At 37.7% G+C, this 27844-nt stretch overlaps 1 protein-coding gene across 3 annotated transcripts; it reads left to right on the top strand.

The window, feature by feature from the left end:
- The first annotated feature begins 5837 nt into the window (after positions 1 to 5837).
- vdrb (vitamin D receptor b) lies at positions 5838 to 27542 on the top strand. Of its 3 annotated transcripts, none has more exons than XM_079629001.1 (9): positions 5838 to 6497; positions 18263 to 18407; positions 18563 to 18693; positions 19814 to 19998; positions 20900 to 20999; positions 22535 to 22721; positions 23470 to 23621; positions 24530 to 24646; positions 24745 to 27542. In XM_079629001.1, exons 2-9 carry the CDS (start codon positions 18265 to 18267, stop codon positions 24996 to 24998), a joined length of 1269 nt encoding a protein of 422 aa, XP_079485127.1. In that variant the 5' UTR covers positions 5838 to 6497; positions 18263 to 18264; the 3' UTR covers positions 24999 to 27542. The 3 variants fall into 3 exon arrangements, with proteins under 3 accessions (XP_079485127.1, XP_079485129.1, XP_079485128.1); XM_079629003.1 differs by lacking the exon at positions 5838 to 6497 and adding an exon at positions 10682 to 10700 and having other exon boundaries at positions 24745 to 26137; XM_079629002.1 differs by lacking the exon at positions 5838 to 6497 and adding an exon at positions 14854 to 14874 and having other exon boundaries at positions 24745 to 26137.
- The last annotated feature ends 302 nt before the right edge of the window (positions 27543 to 27844 follow it).

Genomic DNA, 27844 nt, shown 5'->3' on the forward strand with positions numbered 1-27844 from the left:
AAATGGCCATAGCAACAAGGGATCAACTGTGGGGCTGTTGTGAATTTATTTTACTGTTACACATTTTGATGACTTAAATAAGCAGCTATCAAATATCAAAACCAGTCCATCTTCATCAATAAATGAAATATGATACTCACAAGTCACTTCTTGGAGACACTGTGTCATTGCTTGTTTTGTAAATGTACACATGATGAATTATTATTTTTCATGGAGTTTTGGGGTTTTCTAATTCAACACGATATAGCATTTGGTTTCAATCTTCGACTACGTTGGCTTTTTCTGCATTTTCAAAAGGACGAGGTCCCACCGAGATTTGAACTCGGATCGCTGGATTCAAAGTCCAGAGTGCTAACCATTACACCATGGGACCGCACTGCCGCGAGGAGTAGCATAACAACACTTATTCAATATGTCGTTATGAGCGCTGTTATGGTGTTAAATTGTGCGTGTATATGTTTATGAATTTGCGATGTTTCCTTAATTCGGGCATATATGGCGCTTGGCTATTTTATTTAGCTGCGGCCGCGTCAGTTGCAGCAGGTTCACTCAAACCAACATGATACGTTAGCTTGTTAACGTTAAATAGTTTTAACCGGTATAAGCTAACCTACTCACTTTCATATTTGTCGAATTTTCTCAGCTTTTTTTTATTTACTTTATTTATAGTATTCCTAATATGTTTTCATAAGCGCTATACCTCAGCTGTAAATTAAGATAATCTTGTTCCTTCAGTGGCTCGGACTAAAGTAGCCTACGCTACAATCTCAAACTCACAATCTCCTCTGTCGAAAAAGGTTTTAATAGTATTATTTACTTTCTACAGAGCAACAGGCACATCAGATTGTTACAAAACGGTTTGCCTCTTTTATTATTTTCAAATCTCAAATCAAAAACAAGAGATGACTGTCGTGCACGAACAATCCATGGTTTAGCCTTAAATTTATAATTTAATTGTGACAAAAACATTTATTTATTTGTTTATTTGTATTTATTTTTCCCGCTGTGAGCTACACTTTCTCCATGTAAAATGCCTTTTGTCGTTGTGCCATGAATAAAGATAGAAGATGAGCGTTTTCTCTTTCTGTTTCCCTTTTGGGCTAATCTAAGAAAATATTTTCATTGCTAAATGGGTCAATTAGCAGAGTAAAAATTCTAACAAATTTTGGTAACACTTTTTACAATCCCTTGTACAGTAGCCTACACCATTACAAGCATAAGCCATAACCAAACCATAGTAAGTGTACTAGTCTACTTAAAATTACTTACTGTATAATTACACAGTAACAATAGCCTACCTTACAATAAAATGTAACCTCAGTTTTATCAAATTTTACACAACTCTTAATTTAATTTACGTATTCATCTAAATGCTAACTATGAATCCGACAAACAACTATTGCTGTTTACAAAGTATATTGCTGATAACATTTTATTGTTTATAGCTTCTTCTTTTTTTTTGTAAAAGTATTGAAATGTTTTATTTGATTTCCATGCAGAATTCCGATTGGATGGCTGCCCTTGATCTTTGACCTAAAATGAAGTACCATTATGTTCTTGCACATTCCAGCATGATCTTTGTATAGTAATGCGAGTCACTCAGAAAGATCTTGTGTGTTCACGCGATTCGCTCAGTATCCGGTGTTGCAGAGCAGCTTGGTTTGTAAAAATGCTAACAAAGGAGAAGCTTTAAGGACACCCTGCAGTTTTCAGGCAAAATTAAAGATTGATTGGTTTAAAAATTAAGAAATTCAGATGGAAATATTTTCTAGGAATCCTGTATTCTCATTTTTCACATCAAAATATGTGTCACTGTCACAGAAACACAAATATTGCACTTATGTCAGTTATTTTCCAATATGTATTATAATTACGATTTGATCCAACAATCACACACGTCAATCTAATTATTTAGTGTTCATGTAAAACCTTATGTTCTGAATCATCAAAGAGAATGAATAAAACAACAGCTGTCCACGCAAACACAGATACTGTTCAGTGTTCAAGCAGCTGATGTAAACTGTTGCATGAACAATATAATTCAATATTTACTCCTGGAAATAAATGCAGGGAAAATGCCAATGAATTCCTTAAATGTTTAGGCATTGTCTGTTTTATGCAGTAATGAAAGTTAGTCCACCGCTGAGTTTTTTCTCTCTCTTTCTTTTCAGCCTATTGATGATGCAAGACATTGTTTGCAGGGTTAAAGCTAGAGTAGGTAATGTTGGAGAGCTAGCCAGATTTGAAAGTGGCACCTCTTCTAAGCTCCGCCCCCTCCTGTCAGTGCTCCGTCCAAAGCTACGCCCCCCCACAAACATGAACGCGCATCCACATTTGGAGTCAGCTGCATACCTACCACTGATGCGCGGGTTGATCCAAAATGAGCGGGTGCCTGCGCCCGCGGTTACGAGTCATCCAAAAATATTTTTAATGATATTCGGGTCGCGGTCGGTCGGGTCGTTTACCTTTGTAATTTATATAGTACTAGACACAATGTTCTATGAAATACATAGGTCTACACTTTATTGGCTGAATGCGCGAGGATGACGCACGAGCTCAGTCTGCAGATGACAGTGGGAAATCCTTATTTACCTTTTGAATGTTGAACGCGTTATTAACTTTTGAATAAAAGCTGACGCGGGACAAAATGCCCGATTTCCCAACGCGTTGAACTGAGCAATGCCATTGTGCCATTTTAATAGGCTACTTTTAAACGCATATAGCTCAGTAATGTCAGTTTTATGTAGCCTATTTGCTGAGAGGGGGCGGGATTTTTGTTGGGAAAGTCCGGGGAGAGACGCACGTCGATTAGACTGGATAAACACATGCAGCATCTTAATTGTTAAGAAAATGAAACGAAATAAATGAATAAATCAAGCCTTTATTACAAAACACTAGGCTATATCATACAGCATTCTGAAAAATGCGCACCCCTAGTTCCTCCGTCTATGGCCCATGACGCGATGAGCATTTACTATTGCTACTTTAAAAAACGCGGGTCAGGTACAATATTTTCTTACCTTTTTTTGCGGTCCGAGTTGCGGGCGGGTTAGTTGAAAACGTCGGTCGGGTGCGGGTTGTTTATACATTGACCCGCGCATCACTGCTGTGCACGCAGTGGTGCTCGGGCACGAGACATGAAGGCATCTGATTGGTTCTTTACATTCGCACCGAATGGCAGTGATTGGTCAGAGTTTTTACTGTCCTACAGCTGCTACAGAGGTCAGATTTGTTTCATTCCTTTTTCTGAACACATAATGTATTGACTACTATCAGAATGGAAGGACCATTTCACCCAGTATAATAAAAAATGTTTCTGAACAGGATTACCAACCCTACCTTTAATGTGGACATCTTGACCGTGAGAGAGGACACCAGGCACGATAGTGTCTTCCCAGATGATGCTGTGGATGTGGCTGTGATACTGGAGGAGGAGATTGTGGTTTTGGATCTCCAAGATGTTCAAAATGCTTTTGCCACACTGTTTGGACTCCTTTATGCTTTGTACATTGACTATCCCAAAGAGCTACGATACACCTTCAAAATTTGTATGAAGGTTGGTAGGGAGAGCTATGCACAGCAAAGATTCATGGCTTGAAAAAAAAAATGCAGTGAGGAAACACTGGCGCATACAACCTCTGCTTTTTTGTTGTTGAGTGGTGTTTATTTTCATTGATAAATTTGTTGATATTGATGAGCTTGTTCATATATGTTCTTATTGTTTTATTTGGAAACTGAGGCAAGCATAAGCCATACATTGAGTCAGGCGTAAGATAGCTTTGTGGTTGTTTTTAGGTGTTTGTTATTGCAATAAATTTAATTGCGTAATAAACTATGGGTTGCTGTGATTTTTATTTGCCATTTTAGTCTAAATCAAATGTAATTTACAAATGAATATTTTAGTGCTAATACATTCAATGTTGGTTTGCTGCTACAGTAAGTGAAGATTTAGTAACTATTCAATTTAAGTTAATCTAAAGTGAAGTTTTCATAACTAAATTTAATCAGATTACTTTATAATTTGTCAGATAGACTTGTCCAAAAACTCAAAAAGCCAATTCAAAAAGGAAACAAAATATGAGTTGAGTCAACAAATATTTTTTTACAGGGTACTTATTTGTGCAATTACACAGTAACAAGGATACCTTTAAAATAAAGTGTAAACCCAGTTGTATCTAATTTTACACAACTCTTAATTTAATTTACGTATTAATCTAAATGCTATACAAACAACTCCTTATGTTGCACAACAGTAAAGCATACAGAAGCATAGTACTGTAATAATATTATTGCTGTTTAGAAAGTGTTTTGCTTATAATTATTTTAATCATTTATAGCTTTAAAAAATATATTTTTAAGACATGTTTTTATATGATTTTCATGCAGAATCCCGATTGGCTGGCTGCCCTTGCCTTGACCTTTGACCTAAAACGAAGAAACATTCCTGTTCTTCACACATTCCAACGCGATCTTTGTAGTCTATGAGAGGTTATGACCTGTTACATCATTGTAACCGTCAGAACATTTTGTGCATTAGAAATGGAGAGGAGAACAGAGGTTTTGCAAAAAAAGTGAGTATATAGTCTTTAGCAAACGCAGGGGTGAAAGGGATCTTTTATAGGTGAACACCATTACAGAGTCGTCTGAAGGTCACTCGAAGACCAGATTAAACATCACAAGCAAGCACATATTCACATATTATTTTAGTGTAATGAGACGGTATAAATATTCCGAATCCGTAAGCCTATCTGAATCTTATATTTGTCTTTGCATTTCTGTTTTAAGTGGATGTACAAAGAATGCTTAGTACCCTAAACGTGCCCCTCTATATTTCCAGACAATAGCCCATATGTTCCCGTGAGAGGACAACGGAAACAGCCAGGGGATAACCATAAGGGGCCCTCTCTCTCTGTATCTTTTACTTCCGTTCATGCCTCCACGACTACGATCTTACTTTCGCTACGTCACTCCATCACGTTTCTCTCCCTTTATCTCAACATTCACCATCAATCCTTACTGCTCAGATATCATATACACACAAATGCATGCGCACACATACGACACAAAGCCGCTCTTCTCCCACTGGGTGCCACAGCGATGAATTTCCTAATGTGATCTTATGCATACACACACGCAAACAACATTGTGTTCTGCGTTCGAGGCCTAAAAACCGAAGCTATACTAGGCTACTCAGGCAGACACACCCAAAAAAACATGAACTCATCTCCTTACAAACCAAAATATTATATTTAAACAGACTGGCCGTCATACATGGCTGAACATTTCCATGAATTACTGCGGTTACTGTAGACTGGAAATCGCATACTGCTATTAGGTTAAGTAGGCTATGTTGGCTCGACCATAAATTGTTTGCGTTGTATTTATGTTTTTCTTAAAGGAACAGTAAAATACAAAAATAATAGGCTAATAATAATTTCTCTCACCATTTACTCACCCTTATGACCCCCCACAATTTTCAAAAATTTAAAATAAGGCAGAATGTTAGGGAATGAAAGCCAGTTTGCAGCTTTTTATTTAAACAATGAAAGTAGCCTACAGGCTGTCCTTCTGCATAACATATTTTGTGTTACAAAGAAGAAAATTGTGTTTGCTACAAGATGAGTAAATTATTTTTAATCCATTTAATGCAGTCTTATACCGATCAAGTAGCTGGCTCACATTTCTCCACATTTATACACGAACATAATGTTCGACCTCATGCGGACAAACTGTTTACCTCGTTGATGCCTCTGACGTCATGACACACCCCTCGCGCGCGTGAGTGTATGTGTGTGTGTGAGCGCGCGCAGGCTCTGCCTGTGAATGCAGTGGGGTTTGTGCGTGAGTGTGTTTTGCTTGTGGAATGTGGGAGTTGTCCCCACGCGCTTTACGAACAACCGACCTGTCCAAACAGTGCGCGCGTGGCAGAGGATGTCACACCAACCAAAACAGCGGACGAACGCTCACAGCACAGTCTTTGGAGGAAAATCCGCCGTACAGGGTAGAGTCGGGGCGGGGCGTAATTACACGGAGTCCCATCTATTTAGGGTCAAGTACAACATTTTTACAGTCCTAACCAGCGTGGGTTCAAAGTTTGTTTTGTGTCCGGAAACTGAGAATCACCCACAGGGCGCGGAGGTAGTGCTTTCGGATTCGACCGATATTTTTGATTTATTTGTCTTTAGTTAATCCATAGACTCGCGTCGCGAGATGGGATGGATTGCAAATCTGCAATAGCCAGCGTAATTCGTTAGCATCTCATCGACTAGCTTCTCCAGAGGCTCGATCGCGAATACGGGGCTGCGGTGCGGCTGGACGCGGAGCGAGGCGACCCTCTGCGGGCTGCGCTGCCGAGGCGGTGGGCGTGTTTTCTCGGCGTGCTAGCATGTGAGCTGGCGCCAAGTTCTCGGTGTGAAAAAAAAACAAGATTTACAAGTTACGGGCTAGAGTGAAGCAGCAAAAGTCACATCACGCTTGATCGGAAAAGTTGCACGCAGGTACGAAGCGAGCTGTTTACTCTAACACACACTATTATCAAAGTGAACCTTGTGCTCACACTAATGCAATTCACAACAAAAGCTGCTAGTCTGCTAATGTTAGGTAACCTACTCAAGTGACTGTTTTTTAACATGGCACATGAGCTCCAGATAAAGCGAGAGAGAGAGTTTATGTGGGTAGTTGCTGAGCTAAAACACGTTTGTCACTATAATACCTGTTTGTTTGTTTATTTATTCGTTGTATGTCTTCGATGCATCTTCTCGTTGCACTGATTGAATGCAATTTAAACACCGATCTTGGCAAGTTATACAACGTGGGAAAACTTCGCACATGCCTCCAAGAACAGACAGTTCCGAGGAATGATTTAAAGCAGAAAATTCCTTCTAATGAGCATTAATTCTATTGTAAGCAATACATAAGCGTGTATTGAGTTTGATTGTATAGCTGCGTATCAGCTCATCTGTTGCAGTAATTTGTAACTGCGACATCATACAGCCACAGCGACAATATCGCTTCTATAGCTTTACCAGCACTTTTAAAGTTACTGCTTTGGAGATTTAGCTCACTTTTCTAGCCACATACTGCAATGCCAGAGATAAATTGAACTACGAATTCGTTACAAAAATGCAGGTTTTGGTGTACTGATTCACATCGGAGAAATGTTTTTTGATAGAGCGTGTTTGCGGTATCATTTTATAATAACTTGCTTTGATAATGCTACCAAACATTGATGCATGTTTTAATACTTTATAGATAATTAGTTAATATACATTAGAATAGTTACAATATAATGAAACTTTCATTCATATGCTTTCACATATGGGCATATGTAAATGTAGCTACATCAAGACATGATATATTATGCACTTGTCTATTCGTATATAATGTTTAATTTTAAGTGAAAATAATTCTTCCAATTGAATATTTTTTGTACTTTAGTCAATTTTCTGCTGTCATAATAATATACATTATTATCCTTTTTCACATTATAATCAGAAAAAAGGGTTATATATTTCCTGATGGATGCCTATGTTTTATAAAACCTTTTGATGAAAGTGAAACATATAAAAATGCTTTATTAAAACCCTGCTATATAAATCATATTTACCTCAGCAGTATTGTTAAACATAATGCCCTTGTGGAGAAAGAGCGTGTGACTCACATGAAAGCACATTGTGCTGTTGGTATGTTGAGAATCTGTTGTAGTCCGCATAGTTTGTTTAACATGTCTGTTGAACTGGGCTATGACTTTTTCAGCGTTCCTACACTGTAAAGAAATAAAAACTGAAATTGTACTGGTCATTTTTCTGCCAGGACATTATGCATTAATTTTACGGAAACACAATGCAATGCATAATTTAAAATGCAGGTAAAACACCTGTAGAAAAATTAAAAAACAATATGGGAAATTGCTTCATATTCATAGAGTACATTGTGTCCTATTTTTACAGACATTTTGATAGTGTAATGGACAACTAGCTAGGGCTTGTCAGATAAGCATGGTAAAAAGAAAAATACCTGGCCATATTAATTCCCATATTTTCTAGTTTTTTTGGTTTATGTCAAGGTAGACTTTCAAAATAAACGTAATGCTTACCTTTGTCCCATGTTTGATTGGCTCGGTTGGCTATGCCTTGGACTAGTTTTATCAGATAATGTGTTTGTGTTTTGTGTGGCTAGAATGCATTTGGTAAAAGTGGTTGCTTTGTGAACGATGCTCCATTGTGCAAATTCAGGGCTGTTATTTTCTAATTTGATCGGAAATAGTATGAAATATCCAACCATGTAACAAGATTAGACGTGATACCCTGGAAAGATTTCAAAACCCTCTTTCCCTTTTATTCAGTACCACTGTCTTTTGTACACTACCATTTTAATAGTTAGGGGTCAGTAATAAAAATACAAATAAAATAAAGAATACTTTTATTCATCAGGGATGCATTAATATTAAGCAGCACAACTGTTTTTATCATCAATGATACAAAATAAATGTTTATTGAGCACCAAATATGCTTATTGGAATGATTTCTGAAGGATCATGTGACACTGAAGACTAAAGTAATGATGCTGCTGAAAATTCAGCTTTTCCATCCATCACAGGAATAAAATAGAAAACAGTTATTTTGAATTGTAATAATATTTCACATAATTACTGTTTTAAATTCTTTTTGGTCCAATAAATGCAGCCTTGGTGAACATTTCAACTTTCCTGGTGTGAGACTTTTTTCTTTTCTTTAAAAACCATAAATCTTTTGATCTGTAATGTATACATACACAAACTACAGGCTTATCTAATTTTGTCCTCTTCATTTTTGTTCATTTTATTAGATTATCAGTGCAGGATAAGTTACTAAAAATACATGGATTTGGTTTGTGCTGAGCTCCAGAATGTAGGCCTACCGCAGCAGCAAAATCTATATTACTCTATACAGGAAGTTTACATGTTCAGTGTGCTCCAGAGTTCCCATGCACCTGTATATTATTTTCACAATCACGATAGTGTCTGAGCTTGTGCCACACTGGACTTTCATTTGTACATGTCTTGCTCTGTGTAGGTTGCACTGATGATATGTTTCTTTTGTTTAAAGGAACTGGATTGTGATGTTTAGGTTGTTATTGTGGCGGTGCTCATTTCAGAGGCTGGAATGTGTGGGCCTGTGTGTAGTTTCTGTAACTCTAGGCAGAAGCTGTGAGGCCTTGACTGTAGCCCTGTAGAGAGGCCCATTGAAGGGGAAGTTGGCTCTGTATGTGTGTGTATGCGTGTGTGTGCATGCAGACCACTGGGATTGGACACAGGGTAGAAAGACCCCCTGTACGGAAGGAGGGAAAAGGGAGGAAAGAGGAAGGAGGAGTCAGTTACACTTTTCTGGTCATGTGTGTGTTCTTGCCCCGTGTTTTGCATGAGCAGAGTGAGTGGTCGCGTTATGGCAAGGGTAACCAAAGACGAATACGTAAAGAGACTATTCACAGCTAAGAAAGATTTCTCATTAGTGAACAGCCTAATTTTGACTTCAGGCCATTTAGTAATGTAACCTGAACAGTGTTGGCCTGATGCTTGTTTGTTTACCGTGGCTAATGTTTTACAGTGCTATCTTTGTCTTTGCATCTTTTTATAAATAATATTTGTTTGCTTATGGTGAATTTAACAGTTCAGAAATAATTGATGTTCAGTGTGTGGAGCTTTTTCAGCATGATGGAACGATAAATGATTAATGTATGTCTTTGCGCAGCATATCTTCAGCTACTGTGGATTGGTACTATTTGCTCAGATGCTTGACATTGCTATATATGGCTTCACTAAACCTACATGGGTCGAGAATCAAATGGACTGAAATAACACAAATGTATGAAAATTTTACATTTCTTTCCCTTGCATTGTTTTTTTTTTGTGAGATTCTATTATTTTGCATAGTCTCTAGTAAGGCATAATATACAGTCAGTCATTATCATGAAGCGGAGGGATTTTCTATCACCCTAATTACATATTTACCAAATAAATACATCAATTATAATTATAAAGTTTAGTGGTCATTACACAAAAATAATGCCACAATCAGAAGTTGATGTTGTTGAGGCTCAGTTGAAGTTCTTCTTCACAATGTCTTGTCAAAGTTGTTTTCCTCATTGGTTTAAAGTGAAAAGTGCAGCATTCTCCACTGTATTAAAGAGATGGTACCCCCAAAAATGTAATTTACTCACCATGTCGTTCCAAACCTGTGTGACTTTCGCTTATTCAGTGGAACATTAAAGAAGACATTTTGAAGAACAGAACAGATAGTTTTGAGAAAAGAAAAAACTCAAAATATTTCCATTTATGATGACAGAATTTTCATTTTTGGGCGAACTATCCCTTTAAATTGTGTTTATGCAAAAATGTTTGTCCTTTGAGGATGTGTTTGCCTACATCAGGGATCCTCAAATTCGAGGGCCACTGTCCTGCAGAGTTTAGCTCAAACCATGATCAAACTCACTTTCCTGCAATTTTCTAGTAACTCTGAAGACCTTGACTAGCTTGTTCAGGCGTGTTTGATTAGGGTTGGAAATAAACTCTGCAGGGCAGTGGCCCTCCAGGACCGGATTTTAGGAACCCTGGCCTACATGGGTTGAATTTGTGTTTCTCCTCAAGTTGACCACATTTCTTGAAGTTAAATCTAAACCAGCTTGATTTCAAGGAATATATCGGCTGTTCCGGCTCCTGAGCGGTATGTTAATGTAAATGCTGTCTGTGGTTAAGCATCTACTATAAACAATTACTTATGTTCACATAATGTGCATGTTTTTAGCTTAAGCAAATGGAAATTTCTGAAAGAATCTGACAGAAAAAATTCTTTACCATGTCCTCATAGAGTGTTGCTTGGCACGAGTCTAAGTTTGTATTTGTGTGGTGTACTTGTGGAATTTTGTGTGTTGTGTATGTGAGAGAAAGACTTTGTGTGTGTGAGTGTGTGGCAGTGTTATAATCTGGCAGTGTGTTTCCAGTCAGGTTCGTTTGAGGACAACAGCAGTTTCTGTGTGTTCTGGACCCGAACTGACCCAACTGGCTCTGCGCATTACACATACGCACACATTTCCTTTTCGTGTGTGTGTGTGTGTGTGCGGAGGAAATGTGTAGGACAGTTTGTCTCAATGTCTCTGTCTGTTTTTATGGGTTTTATGAGTCTGCTGATCGTTCTTGCATTATAGCCGTCAACGGCAGTTTGCCGGGTTGCTCCAAGTGCAAGAACATTTCTACGAAGCTTTAGTATGTGCTGTTGCATGTGTTCCTGTGTTTTCCACATGGTCTCTATGCCAGGCCTGGCATTCCTGCCGTGTGAGTCTGTCTCTGTCTGTTGTCATAGCTAATGAAGGTTTATGAAACCCTGACAGCATCTCTGTCCTGTCCTGCATACAGGCGCCCCTCGACCTCTGCTGTAAGGGCTGTGGCGCTTTTCTCTGTTTACTTAAATTTATGACCTAACTATGTCTAAATGTTGCACTCGTTACAAAGTCGAACCACATTATGCAGTTACTAAAAGTATTTATTGCGAAGGAACCATAGTTACGTATGACGATTGAGGTATCACCATAGTTACAGAGTTATGTTATAGAGTTACTGTAGCATGAACACTGTATGTTACAGAATTACCACTAGCAATAGGTTATGGAATATGCTAATCCGTGTTTATTCACAATGACTTTGCTCTTTTTTTTTTTTTTTTTTTGAGAAGGTCAAAGTCAATTCTTAGTCAATCCTTGTTTTCAATTTTTGATTAAAAGATAATGATCATGCATATTATTTCGATGCTGATCTTCTCCGGTGTACATCATGTTCTTTTATATGATAAACAGGCCATTAAACTCACAACCAGGTCATCCTTCTGAAGAGGGACAGTCTTTCTCGTACACCTTGGCCTACATACTTGTTAGTGCTATGTGATGCTTTAGTCCATTCAATCATTAACTCTGCATTACCTTAAAGGGCATCACGGTCATACATATAGTGAGGCCACAGTCAAAGTGTCAGTCATGCCGTCTTCACATGTCCAGACCTAAAAGATCCCAGGTGTTTTCAGAGATGCTATGTGGCTCAAGATGGAACATTAACCTGACTGGCCAGTTGAGACACATTTAACATTTTCTGAAAGTCTCTTATCTCTTTCATGCTATGTGTGCGTTGATAACAAGAGCCATATACTGAAGTGCTAATAGTGGAGATGTGGCATGCGCATTGTGCACAGTCCAGAATCTCAACAAAACACAGTGTGCACACACAGTTAATGATTTTGGAGACTTGAAAAAGCAAGGACTAAATTTATCTAACAATTTGCAATTGGCATCCTTTGTTGAGACATTCAGCATTATATTCTTGTTTTGGTCCCACTTTATATCAAGTGTCTTAAACTACTATGTACTAACATTTAAATTAATCATTGATACAATGCACTTATTGTGTGCATGTTGTTACATTGTGCTTATATAAAAAAAAATACCATCATGTAATTGTCTATAATTACACCGTTGACCCCTCCCTTAAACCTAACCATACCACCAAACCTGTCCTCAATCTTTTCCGTATCCCACCTCAATAGTAGCAAAAGTGAACATTTGAACACAAAAGTGAACAAGTGAACACAAGAAAATTGTCCCTAAAAATTATAATTTTAGTACATAGTAGTTAAAGACAAGACACCTAAAATGAAGTGTTACTTGGGCTGTATATTTTTTGTAACATCGTTATCGCGATGTGTGCAGCCGTGAAAGTCAAATCGCAGGATGTGCGATGTCAAGTGTAGGGATCGTAGTTGATCTGTACAGACCAGACACCACAATTTGAAATTCATCTGATTCTCGGATTAATTGCAAAGTTTAGTCTTACCATCATAGAGCGAGAGTTTATCATTTGAACATGTTTTCATACCACAAAATATATCGCAGAAAAACAAAATATCGCAATGTCAGTTTTTTTCCAATATCGATCGAGCAGCTATATTAAAGTGTGACCCTTGTTTTTATTTTCAGGTGAATAGTATTAATGGATTTCCAGGGGGTTGCCAAACATGGTCCTATCCTTCTGTCTTTTTGTTTTGCACCTTAAATGTTAAGCTCATTTATTGTGTGTAATGATGGGCATTGTTTATAATATTAGTTGGTGAGGACAATATTGTATAGCTAGGCTAATCAGTCATACAGCTCACTTCACTAAGTCTACTTTATAATTTAAAAGATTTTTTTTTCTACAGACTGTTGAGAAATTAGGCACAATCCAGAATAAAGAAACGCAATTACTTTTTTCCTGCACTTGACCGCACCGATATGCGAATCCTTATGCAAGCGCATGTATAAAGTAAAAAATTACTTACGTTTATTTCTTCATCATTACTTTCTTTGAAATAAATTCCACTTTGTTTTATATTTTATTATATTAAAATGACAGACACATTTAAACATATATGGGACCACTTGTAGGTGTCACGTGCACTATAAGACAGTGATAATTCAGTGATGGTCTGGTCTACAACAAGGACTACAGACGATTCCCCTATGATTTCCCAACAAATTCCCAACAATTCCCCAGCGATCTTCTACCTGCCCCTTGATCTCTATTTCTCTAGTGATCCCTCTACATTCCAGTAAGCCTCTACCTGGACCATGCCGGGAAGTGTGTTCTCTCCACTTTCACCGTCCACGTATCTGCGATCTCCTTCTGCACCTGCAACACTATTCTGTTATTATTGAATCATTCTCCTTAACCTGCTATATTCCCACTTCCTTACCTATTCGCTCATATCCTAATGTTACAATAAACCCGTGTGGTTTTTACTGTCTATCTGCCTTTGAGTCTGATAATTACCTGAAAGCAGACAGCAATATGAGCACAGACAGATCCACCAGTCCACCCCGCCGATTTGCTTCTCTTCATCTCACAAGATGGCTGATCAGTTGAAGTCTATGTGGAAGAGTTCCTTGAGCTCTCCCATTTGGTGCCATGGAACGATGATACCCTATATTCTTTTGGAGTAGTTTGGACAATTATCTTTTTGCAAAAAAAATTGGCGGCAGCTACCACGTGTTTCCTGGAGCAATACATTGAATATGTGCATTGGGTGGATGAGTGGATCCTCCTTCACAGTAGGTGAAACAATTGAAGACATCATCGCCCCTCAGTCACAACCAGCCCAGTTCACTCCAATCCTTCTTGAGCCAGCGGTCATCACAGCGGAATCTCCACCTGAAATCTGCCCAGTTCATGCTCCATTATCACTCATACCGTGAGCTCAAGAGTCTAGAGTCCCTTTCTGCCCAAAAGACTGCTTCAGGGTCCCCAAACCCAGGTCCAGAAAGGCTATTTCTACTAGCAGGGATCTGATTTCCAAGAACATCAGTACAGATGGTGATGAGGAAAGGCTTTGCTTTTCTATGCTAGACTGCACCTGTCATTACGAGAGAGCTTGCTCCAGCCCATAAGTCTGCTCCAAAGTCCGCTCCAGCCTATTGGACCATTCCAGAGTCCACTCCAGCCCATGAGCCCGCTCTGGAGTCCACTCCAGCCCCAGAGCGCAAACCTCCCTTTGCAAACCTCCCTAGATCAAAGTTCCCTCGTTACGGGCACGGAGGCCGATCATAGCTCACTCGTCACGGGCACAGTGGCCGATCTAAGTTCCCTCATTCATGGCCACCCTAGAACTCAGTTTTTTTGTCTGTTTGTCTCAGTTCTGCTGATGCTGGCTCGCCAGAGGTCAGCAAGTCATGCCGGCATCCCAGTTTCGTCTGCTTAGCTGTGGTGGTCTTTTGCTCCGCCTTGGGGGTCGTCAGCCCCGTCTGCGTAGCAGTGGTCTTCTGCTCCGCCCTACACTCTGGGACCAGCATCGTCGCCCGGTCCCTACTAGAGCCCGACCGGTATATCGGTCTGCCGATATTATCGGCGAATATGAGCCTGTCGCAGATGTATCGGCGTATATGACCACAGATATGTCGCCAATATAAACTTGTTTTTTTACAGATCATGTAACGCAGATAAAATGCTTTTAAATTGTGTAACTACGTAGTTTGTCCAGCAGAGCACGCTACATTGTTTGCTACTAGCGACCCAGGTCACTGTAGTGACAGCAGTCAGTCAGCCCTTTCACTTCAGTAATGAGGTCTCTTCAGACACTGTCACGATGTAATATGTGCGCACACATTAGCTTCCACTCCACTGACAAGGTATGAAACCTCGCTAGCTAGCTAACCAGTATGATAAGCTCGTTGTGAGAGTAAAAGATGGGGACATTGTTTATTTACTTTATAGTGTCTCACCAGGTGACAACGTAGTGTTAAAGGAACACTCCAGTTTTTTTGGAAATAGGCTCATTTTCCAACTTCCCTTGAGTTGAACAGTTGAGTTTTACCGTTTTCAGCCGATCTCCGGGTCTGGCGGTAGCACTTTTAGCATAGCTTAGGCAGCATAGATCATTGAATCTGATTAGACCGTTAATATCTCTCTCAAAAAAATGTCCAAAGAGTTTTGATATTTTTCCTATTTAAAACCCGACTCTTCTGTAGTTACATCGTGTACTAAGACCGACAGAATTTTCTAGGCCAATATTACTAGGAACTATACTCATACTCCTGCGTAATAATCAAGGAACTGTGCTGCCGTACCAGCAGGCGCAATGATATTACAAACTTAGTGCTGGTCACATTGGAATTACTTAGCTGGGGACTATTTTCAGCTGCTGCGTAATATCATTGCGCCTGCTGCTCTCATGGTACGGCAGCACAGTTTGTGGCAAAAATAAAAAAGTTAAACCAAAAATGTTTTATATATATATTTTCTATATTCTGTTTATGTATACTATATTCTATATAAAGTACCAGTCAAAAGTTTGTACACACGAATGGGAAAGTGTGTCTGGTTCTGTACTATAATATACACATAAATAATATTGCTACTTTATTATAATATACATAAATAATATTGGCCGATTATATATCGATTTTTTTTTTTTACTCCCTAATATCGGTATGGGCATTGGCCCCCCAAAATCCATAATGGTCGGGCTCTATCCCTACATTCCCGTGGCTCCACCATTGTCTTCACCCTGGCTTCTCCCTCTGTCTACTCTTAAATGGATTATATTGTTTAGGAGGGATTAGGGGTTCTGTCACATGCATTTCAGTGCACTACATTTCCCAGCATCCCTCCTGGTTCTCACCTGCACTCATTTAGCCATCGTCCGGACCTGACACCAGTCACTAGCCATCTAGAGCACTATAAGAGGGCACACTTCATATTCAATGATGGTTTGGTCTACAAGGACTGCAGTAAAAAAAAAAAATAATTAAAGAAAGTATTATTATATGATTGACTTCCATCCACCTTTTTGAAGACATCTAAATATTGACAACCAAAAACAATCATTATTATTACTTGAAAAGTCAAGAAAAATAACATGCAGTTTACCTTAAAAAATATGCACATAAGTAGTGCCATGTTTATGGCTGACTGCCAACTAAATCTTCAAAAACTGGGATTGCAAATGTTTCACACATTTTGAATAGATGAATAAATGAACAGCCCAATTTAGATAAATGCATCATTATGTGCTGAAGTGTTTTGAAATGGTTTTATTAGTGTGAGTTTTCGATGTGCATTAGAGTAATTTGAGAACTTTCTCTTGAAGAGGTCATGTGTGTGCGTGTGTACTAGACCTGAACTGGTATTTCTGTTGTGGAACTTCCACTACATAAAGCTTTCAGCATATTTACCAGTTGAAAGATTTTGCGTTTATACAGAAGTGCTCACAAAAAGGAGTGAAAACAGGAAAACCGTGACATCACTCTCTATGCAGAGTTGTTTATTTGGTTTGTGCTGTTCCTGTTTGTACACAGGATCGTGATGTACCTGCGACCTTTCACATAGATCTAAACTTCATTGCTGGTTTCATTTTCTACGATAGTGAACGGGTTAATCACGTGCTGTTATCATATACACATTTATTGTGACAATATTCTTATCACCTGATGCTTTTTAACCTGTTTGAGTTGGCGTGTCACCGTGACCTCTGGCTCATTTCAGCACGGCTGCTCTTTCTCATGGGTTGTTCCATCGAGCTATAATGATTTTATCATGTTTATGTGTTTGCTGACCTTGTTCTTTTTTATTCTTTGAAAAAAGCTTCCTATGGAGATCTTGAAGCTGACATCTGTTTGTTTTCATTTGCACGGTCTCCTACAACCACTCCAATCCTCTGAGCGGTCCAGCCCTTTCTCAGTGGTGTAGCACTGATAGCTAATTAATATTCCCCTCTATCTCGTACGCTGTTTATCAATGCGCATACATTAGTGATGCTTATATAAAGAACTCTGTTTTCCCCCCATTCGGTTTGTTATACTGGTCTCATGGCTTTAATCAGAATGATATATTGTTCTATTAAAGGATTGTTAATTATTCAACACTTGCTAAAGAATGTCAGTTATGATTTGTGGTTTTGTTATGCTGTCGGTCAGTGCTGAAGAAATAGGGAATCTCCTTCTTTTTTTTCTGCCTTGCATACACTACTGGTCAAAACTTTGGAATAAGTAGGATTTCTTATTTCGAAATCTTATTACAATTTCAAATAAATGTTTTCTATTTTAATATATTTTAAAATGTAATGTATTCCTCTGATGGCAAAGCTGAATATTCATCAATCAATACTCCAGTCTTCAGTGTCACATGATCCTTCAGAAATCACTCTAATATTCTGATTTGGTGCTCAGTTTATATTAATTATTATTATTGGTGCTCAATTATTATTTTCAATGTTGAAAACAGTTTTTGCTGCTTAATATTTTTGTGGAAAATGTGATACTTTTTTCAGGATTCTTTGATGAATAGGAAGCTCGAAAGAATATGATAAATGTCTTTACTGTCACGTTTGATCATTTTGTTCTTCATTCATGTTCTTGTTAAATACAAGTATACATTTCTTACTTAAGAAATAAAATATTACTTGCACTAAACTTTTAAATGATAGCGTTTTCAACATTGATAATAAATGTTCACCAATTCAGCATATCAGACTGATTTCTGAAGGATCATGTGACATGAAATTTGTTCAAATAGTTCTTTTAAATTGGAATAATTTTTCACAATATAACAGTTTTACTGTATCTTTGATCAAATAAATGCAGCCTTAGTGAGCAGAAGAGACTTTAATAAAAACCTTGACCATTAGTGTACATTACACAGTCAGTGTTCCTCTTCCCATCATTCTGTATGTATGTCTCTTGACTGTCTCTCCTCCTCCTTCGTCTCCTACAGTGATGGAGTCAGCCGTTAGTACATCCACTCAAGTGCCAGATGAGTTTGACCGTAATGTTCCACGGATCTGTGGTGTGTGTGGAGACAAAGCCACTGGCTTTCACTTTAATGCGATGACCTGCGAGGGATGCAAAGGCTTCTTCAGGTACACACGCACACACTTGCTCTCATCCAATTTGGTATTCGCACATTTACACCGATGTTTATTAAGAAACACATTAACATGGATTATCTGTAACCAATGGGATACTGCCAGACTATTTATAGTTTATGTGTGTGCGTTTTGCGTGTGTTCATTAGGCGCAGTATGAAGCGGAAGGCCAGTTTTACCTGTCCTTTTAATGGAAGCTGCACCATCACTAAAGATAACCGTCGCCACTGCCAGTCCTGCAGACTCAAGCGTTGCCTGGATATTGGCATGATGAAAGAGTGTGAGTTACTAGCCAACATGACACATCTTGGAACAGTGATCACGGGGAGCCAAGTCACTTTGTTATATCATGTTTTATATATAGTTTCGATTTTATTTAACCTTGCTATGAGTCTCAACATGTCCCAACTGTCATTTTCGCAATATTAAATGGCTCTGCAGGTATGGACAGTTATTTATAAGGTTGTTCCAGACAGAAGCAAGTAAGGTGGTTCATTGATGAAAGGTCCCTTACACAAGGCGGTTAGCAAAGTGATACTTCGTATAAGGAAGTAATTTTGCCATTTGTGAGCACATGATCCTGAGTGGCAGTTCTTTGCAAATCATTTTGTAAGTGAAAGGTACTTCAGGGATTTCAAAATGCTCAATTGCTCTTGTGTTTTGAAGAATCATCAGCGGAAAGTGTAGCTTATATGTTGCCTTTTTTTTTTTTTTTAAACAAACAACACTCACAGAAAGATAAGATAAATGTGAATTAAACAAGTCATAAAGCGGCAATTTTTGATGGAAATTTTTTATTGACCCAAACAATCATAACAGCAATAAACCTGTTACCTGAATATTGCTCAAGGTCACAGTTTGATCCAAAATACTGGTAGTAATGCACGTACTCATATAGGACATCGCCCCCATGTTTTCAAATTGTGCGGTGACTCCAGAGTATATCAGGGAAGGCACAGAGAATGATGTTAAATTCAGTTAAACTTTTAAAATAAATAATTACGTTTTTATTCAGAGAGATTGAAAATTAATAATAATAATTATTCTCAGCTTAGTGTAGAAAATGAAGAAAAATATCCAGTAGATTTAGCTGTTTTAGAAGGGGGGGGGGGGGGTCTTTTATGATATTGTAGTTCAGTTTTTTTTCTCATATATTTCTACAAATATTGGTCTGATGGAACTGTTCTCCCCCTCATCAGTGTATGTGAGACTGAATTTAAAGCTATTGGTTATCATCCGTGAACAACTAAATGATGATGCATTATGGTCATAATAGAACACTGGAGAACAACATACAATATTCGATTTTAGTTTCTCATTTATTGTTTAGATGTATTTTACCTGTAATCAAATGATAGTACATGGGTATAGTGATGATACTCGTCTGTCTTTTCCTTCAGTTATCCTGACGGATGAAGAGGTTCAGAGGAAAAAGGATCTGATCCAGAGGAGAAAGGATGAGGAGGCACAGAGGGAGGCGCAGAAGCCCCGGCTCTCAGAGGAGCAGCGCAACATCATCGACACGCTGGTGGATGCGCATCACAAAACCTTTGACGACTCCTACTCTGACTTCTCACGTTTCAGAGTAAATCTGATCTTTTATGTTCTTTTCCCTTTGCATTTCATTCTCTTATTTTCAACCAGTTTTAATATCTTCTTTTACAGTGGTCCCAATGTGTTTTTGTACTCTTGAGTGACCTAAAAAAAAACACACAATAATAATAAATATCAAACCAAGTGTCTTCTGCAAACAACTGATTCTTAAATAAATTCAGAACAAAGTTTTCTCAACCAACTGGTGCTAAAGTGATTTGAAGTCAAATGTTTAAATTTTCAGCAGCCTTTTACACACAATCTTCAGAAATAATTCTGTGCTGATTTGCTGCTCAAGAAACATTTCTTATTATTTTTGTGTTGAAAACAGTTTTGCTGCATAATATTATTGTGCAAACCGTGCTATGTTTTTGTCAGGATTCTTTGATGAATAATAGAATGTTCCAAAGAACTGCATTAAAATTGTAATTTTTGTAACAATGTAAAAAGTATTTACATTTTGTGACCCGATTTAATGTGTCCTTGCTGAATAAAAGTATTGATTTCTTTCAAAATGAAAAACATCTTACTAGCCCCAAACTGTGGTGTATATATGATATATATCTCCTTGCAACCATAGTTTAGTACATTAACATTTTACACTAACATTTGACAACCAGAAAGTGTCCAGATAACTTTTCGAACAATAATTTCAAACAACATTTGTATTATTTGAAACCTAACAAACCGTTCCTTTTTTTCCCCCTGACCAAATGTTTGTGTGTCAAATAAATGTATGGTAATTGGTTTGATATTTAGTTATATAACATAGAGACATTGATACTTTAAGTGTTCAAATACTTTTATGGTCCACCTTTTTGTTTATTAGGCATCCATACATTGCTAATGTTCAAGGTATTCATATGTGCATTTGTGTGTGTCTTGTGTTGCAGCCTCCAGTTAGAGAGGGTCCAGTTACACGTAGTGCCAGCCGAGCCGCGTCTCTTCATTCACTATCAGACGCCTCCTCAGACTCCTTCAGCCACTCGCCAGGTGACACACACACACACACACAAACAAATGCGTATACATGCTAAACTAATGTACACACAGTCGTTTGTGCATAAATCACCTGTAAAGTTCATTCTGAGAAATGTTTTTCAGCCCAGTGTGAGGCGCAGGCAGGCATGAGTGTTTGTGTGTTAGAGGTTTGTGTGTCTTGTATGCACAGCAGGCTCCCTCCATCTCACCATGCCTGACGTCACAGGAGAGCCACTCTAATGACAAACAGACTATTCACATGCGTGCCCACACACACACATTTCCATGTTTTATGGGGACTTTTCATAGACATAATGATTATTATACTATATAAACTGTATATTCTATCCCTTAACCCTAAACCTACCATCACAGAAAACGTTCTGCATTTTAACCTTTAAAAAAAAAAAACATAATTTAATAATGAGTTATATGCTGATTTCCTCATCGGGACAAAAAGAATGACCCTAGAAGTAAAAAACCCCTTATATTTCGATAATTTCGTCCCCGTAATGTAGGGTTTAACACACACACACACACACACGCACGCACGCACACACACGGCTTGTCCTGGAAGCAGCAAGTTGTTGTTTTTTACATTTAAATATGACATTTGTTATAAATTCTCTACTAGGCATAATTGGTATGACTATAATCTTACATCTCACAATACGAGTACCGGTACTACTTCTTCTTTTTTTTTATCATAGTTTTTATACATTTATTTTATATATATATTTTGTATCAAAACGTTGTTTTTCAGCCGTTCAGATATGTTGGTATTGTTTGCTCTATAGGGAAAACGTAAGCAAGAGATTTATTCGGCTGTGTTGCCTGTTGACAGCTTTGTTTATTGTCATGAAGGCGTTTGCAAGAGTGCAGAACAGTACGCTGACAGTCAGTGAGCTTGTGCTGAGCTGCAGGCTCAACCAGTCACGTGTACCTCTGGAAACATGCAGGAAAGATGTCTTCAATGATTTTATTGCAAGCTTTACATAATTTAATACAAATCTGAATAACAAAAAATCAAAATTAATAAACAGTTGCAATATCAAAGGTAAAAAGCAACAATTATGATTTTTCTCATAATCGTGCAGTCATAATACATAATGCAATTTAATGACAGCAAATTAAATGTGCACAAAATAGCTGGAATGTAGATTTTTGTGTCACATTATTTCCATACAATTCACTAAACATTCACAACAGAAGTTGTTTGTTATCGACTGTATTATATAAGGTGATGGCAGATTTTGGAACAGACACAAGGGGGAGATAACGCTTCTGTTATTCAAGTAGACAGAGTTATAAGCCAGTGTATTAAAACCGTGTGCCTGTCCATCTTTTCTTCTTCTTGGGCCATTGATTCAGATTTTTACATGCCCTACCAACATTTTCACAAGAATAATTAATAATAAAAATCATTAATTTTATTTTATGAAAAGTAATGGAAGAGTGCAGGTACACTACCCGTTACATGAATTGTTGAAGGTTGGTGAGATGAAGCAAAGCATTAATATTTTTTTTCTCTTTCTCCACATCTGCAGAGTCAGGAGATCGTAAGATGAATCTGAGTAATCTGTTGATGATGTATCAGGAGCAGGGTTTGAGCTCCAGTCCGGACTCAAAGGAGGATGAGGGCTCCGGTCTTTCCATGCTTCCTCACCTGGCTGACCTGGTTTCCTACAGCATTCAAAAAGTCATCGGCTTTGCAAAGATGATTCCTGGATTCAGGTAAAGTAAATTCATGAGTTAATTTGAATTGAAATTGATTACTGAATTGCAATTTAATGAAATTCAACAGTAATCTAAAGGAATTTATTAAATTATGTATTATTTAATGTATAATATATACATAATTTTTATATATTATAAAAAAACTACATTTAAAGCAGCTATATTTCTTTAATTACATTCCATTCATTTAATTATTTGATTATATTTTATTTAAATTATAATTCTATGTCTTGTTTGAATTCAGAATTGAATTGTCTTGCTCAATTCAACTGAATGGTGGTGAGCAACCCTGATATCGCTGATGGCAAGGGCTGGTTGTTAATTTCACAGGGCCTGGAACTGAAATCTTTTGTGGACCCTGAGCAAGGGTGATCTATATTCCTTTCATCCATTTAGTGGTGCTCGTTTGTGGAAATTTCCACCATTTTCCCAACAGGTTATTGTTGACATGACTGTCATCTATTTGATTTCCTCAGGAACATAAAAATAGGTATGACCTTCTAAACCGTCACTCTCAGTACATGTTTCTTGCCTTCCTCTGTGCACGTCCATGTATTTCCCCGCTTCCTAAGAATGTGCGCGTACATACATATGCATTACGGAGCGCAGGTTGCTGTGGTAACCATAGGAGTGTCATGTTATCTGAACTGGATTCACCCACTCCCTCTACATCTGCCATTCACAGAATCCAGCATGAGCCAACATTTGACGTGTATGTGTTTGTGTCTGTTCTTGTGTGCCTCAGAGAGCTGACAGCTGAAGATCAGATTGCTTTGCTGAAGTCCAGTGCTATAGAAGTGATCATGTTAAGGTCTAACCAGTCTTTCAGTCTAGAGGACATGAGTTGGAGCTGTGGAGGACCAGATTTTAAATACTGCGTCAATGATGTGACAAAAGGTACAAACTCAAGCTCACGGGGATGGACAGTTGCGTTGACATGCTACGGTTGCAGTGTTGTTATTGTTAAATGAAATAAAGCTAAAATAAAATATAGATATTACATGAATAACCTAAACTAAACGAAAATTAGAAATGTTGCTTTGGCAACTAACTAAGATAAAATAAATGTAAGTTGATATAATAAATTACTTAAATTGGAATAAAAATAAGTTGAAGCAAAATATACATGTTAAAAACTATAATAAAAATGAAAAAAAAAATATGATTATTATAATGAATATGATTATTTTATATAATAATAAAATGAAAACGGTATATATATATCATGAACTAACAATGAATTATTATTTTTTTAAATCTTTTAAATCGTTTATAAGTTTAAATTAACTTATAAACATACTATTGTACATAAATTCATATTAGTTCATAATACATTGCCTTGAAATGTATATGTACAAATTAACATTAGATTTTAGCATAAATGTTACCAATATATGCTATGAAACTATGAAAGTATAGTTTCATTGTCTTAAATTATTTATTAATATTAATAATAATTGTTATTATTAATTATACTAATTATTTAATTAGAAATGGTGATAAATGCTATGGAAGTATTGTTTATTGTATTGTAAGTTTGTTTCAAATTAGTATTATTTTATTATTATTAACGGTTTTAATTATTATTATAGTAATAATGTAGTAATAATAATAATAATTAAATATTAATTATAAAACAATAGCTATATTGTGTGTTGGGTGTGGGTGTGGGGGTCTCATTTGGTACATTTGGGTTCTCAAAAATAATAATTAAATAAAAAAAAAAGTCCTTAGTTTGTGATGAACAGCACCCGTGATTATGCCTTATGAAGTCATCTTTATTTTGTTTATGTTTGGGGGCGCAGCTGGACACACTCTGGAGCTGTTGGAGCCTCTGGTGAAGTTTCAGGTGAGCTTAAAAAAGCTCAACCTACATGAGGAGGAACATGTGCTGCTGATGGGCATTTGTCTGCTGTCTCCAGGTCAGTGTGTATTCCCAATACACTAAACATTAGACAGACTGAGACTTTTTAATGCTTGCAAACAGGAATCTCATTTGTCTGTGTCTGTGTGCTCGTAGACCGGCCCGGGGTGCAGGACCACGTGCGAGTGGAAGCGTTGCAGGACAGGTTATCTGAGGTCCTGCAGGCGTACATCCTCGCGCATCACCCTGGGGGCCGCCTGCTCTACGCTAAGATGATCCAGAAGCTGGCGGACCTCCGTAGCCTGAACGAAGAGCACTCCAAGCAGTACCGCTCCCTTTCTTTCCAGCCCGAACACAGCATGCAGCTGACCCCTCTGGTGTTGGAAGTGTTCGGAGGACAGGTCACCTAGTTACTTCACCCGAGTCAGATCCAAGATGTGCGGGTTAAGACCCGGAGAGGTGTGGAGTGAATGTACGGACAATCACCTTAAAATGCATACAGAGTTTCCAGGACGAAGTTTGTGAGTGATGTGTGTTTGTATGTGTATCCCTCATCACTTTCAGATCGGCTAAGGGAGTGCCATAGATGTTTCCTCTTATTTGTTGTATGTAAGGAGTACATTCTTACAAGAATGTAATATGGTCATGGTGTTTTTCACTGTGGCAACTCAATACAGTAATATTTTACTGTATTATCAATAGCCAACAGTATTACACTGCATGTGTAGGATGAGTGTGCGAGTGTGCGGTCCTGTTCTAAACCTCTGCATGGTCCCCAAAGCGCTGTCCACTACTGCTGATGTCCTGTCTCTTCACCTCCTGCCTTTAAATGCACAGGGTTAAAAATACTAATGCAAGCACACAGCTCACCCAACTCACCCCTCGCCTAGCCACTTAACCAATTAAACGGCAGCTCCGCCCCCTTCCTCTGCCTCCAGAGCTCTGATAGGTTGCTACACAATGGCTGTCTTCTCTAATGTTTGCCTCTGCTGTGATTGGCCTATTATCTGACGCCTCTGCAAAGTGGTTAGGGCAGCATTAGCGCTTGCCACGCAGCTAACCTGTAAATAGGACTTGGTATCTATATTCTTACCTTTTTCGATTAGTGTAAATAGTTTAATATAAGCGCTTCTTGTGGCTTATGGTTGAATCTAGCAGAGAGAGACCCTGCAGCCCTGGCTGGCTATAATCAATATGTTCAGACTACGATCTAACTGTGCATTTATGCAAACAGGAATTGGAACCATTAATTATGTTTTTGTTTTGTTTTTCAACTAAGAGCTTTACCTCTGTTCTTTACATCGTTGTGAAGTCACAACTGCAAATCCTATAGGTTACATATTTCTCAGCTCTTGCATTCCATCATTCATTTTTCTTTTTGACTTTTTTTTTCAGATTAATTCAACTAATTGCATTTTTCCTTAACAAAGCTTTACCTTCTTCATTGTTTGTTTTTCCACACTTTTGTATCATTATTTTTTTATATATAGTACGTTTCACAAGTTACAACGCTATAATAAAAAAGTTCTAGGTTTTCATATTTCAACCCAAAGGAAAAAAAATCCCCCCAAATGTCATTTTAATTACTGTAATATGAAAATGAATATATAATCTAAATTACAAGTATCTATACATGCTAAACATTTTAAATATTTCTTTTTTTCTTCGTTTTCCATTTACTTTTTTTTCACATTACAGTAATGAAAACTTGTCAGAAAATGTTCTTAATAAATATAATTAATTAGAAAAATGTATTGACACTATTGTAACATTGCAAAATTTTGGGTTGAAATATGACACGGGTATCTTCTTGACAGGTTTTGGGAGATTGAGATCATTTTTTGGTTTTGTGCATCAAACACTAGTAGGAATGACTTTACTGAGAAATAAGACTTGTTTGGTTCTCACTTTTTTAAGGTAACTCTAATAGCAGCATGCTGGATAATTTATGATCTTAATGTTTTCATCAGTAACTACGGTTTTACATGCTACCTGGGTGTTTTTGATATTTGTTTGCACAGGCAGGTTCTTCAAAGCATAATCTAATTACAGCATAACACAACTCAGCACATTCTTTTCTTATGCTTGATAGTTATTATCTAAACAGTAATTACAGACACCTAATACCATGTCGGCCATGGTATAGACGTTTTTGCATGTCTTTGTGCGTCGTGTTAATATCACTCTAGCCACTGCTTGCATTGTGTCCTCTAAACCAAACACAGCTGCCTTAGCTTGGCCTTAGTCGTTCACAGTTATTCATTTTAAATATGCTTTTTAAGTTTGTGAGAGTCCTTTTGTCCACTGTGTATAATAGCTGAATGTGATATTTGCGAGACTGTCGACTCCCTGAGTCGCATTAGAGGGCTGATACTTACAGAGCACTATCTCTGTTGCTTTATATATCTTGTTCTCTCCACTTTCTCCACAATCTCTTTTTTAATCAAGTCTGATTTGTATGAATCTTAGAATACTTCAGAATACTTTTCTGTCAGGGCTCAGGGTCATTAGGAAAACCTTTTCTGTGGTATGAGAGTTAATCATCGTTAATGAAGATTGTCTGTAGGTGTGAGTTTGGTGTCGGAACTGGGTCGACGGTTTAATGATCATGTAAGCTGAATTTAACTACCTGGAAACTGCGGTTCCTCAGCGAGGCGAGCGCAGTGCGCGTGTGTGTCTGTGGAAGCGTGTGTTTTTTGAAGCGAGGGTGGTGTATAGCATTTACCTATACAATAAGTATATTCATATTTGATTGGGTGTCACATGTTCGGCCCAGGATAGATGGGTAATTTGTGAGTGAGTGAAAAGGTTATCGTTTCCTTAGTACATTACTAATAAATAACTTAGTCATGGCACTTAAGATTTAATGATATGGAAGGTTTGCTAATATATATATATATATATATGAGTATTACTTTGCAAATGTAAAAGATTAAAATATTTTCTTGTAGACTAGTTTTGATATTCTGTTATCTGTACAGGTGGAGGCACAGGGCAGATGGTTGTGTGTATATGTGTGGATATGTATGCAAATATAGGAAAGTACGGTTGAATGCTAACCTCCTGCCCAGTGCTGGTGAATATATATATATATATATATATATATATATATATTCACTATCTTATTGCTCTCTTTCGACAGTCTATTTTCTCGTCTTCATGCCTTCTCTCTATACTAAGCTGCTCAGTACTTTGTTGGGATGAGGGTGTACACTCAATTTTAAACTGGAAAACAATCTTCCAGTTTTGAGCGTTT

The sequence above is a fragment of the Phoxinus phoxinus genome (genome assembly GCF_949152265.1).
Source record: "Phoxinus phoxinus genome assembly, chromosome: 11".
Lineage (NCBI taxonomy): Eukaryota > Metazoa > Chordata > Actinopteri > Cypriniformes > Leuciscidae > Phoxinus > Phoxinus phoxinus.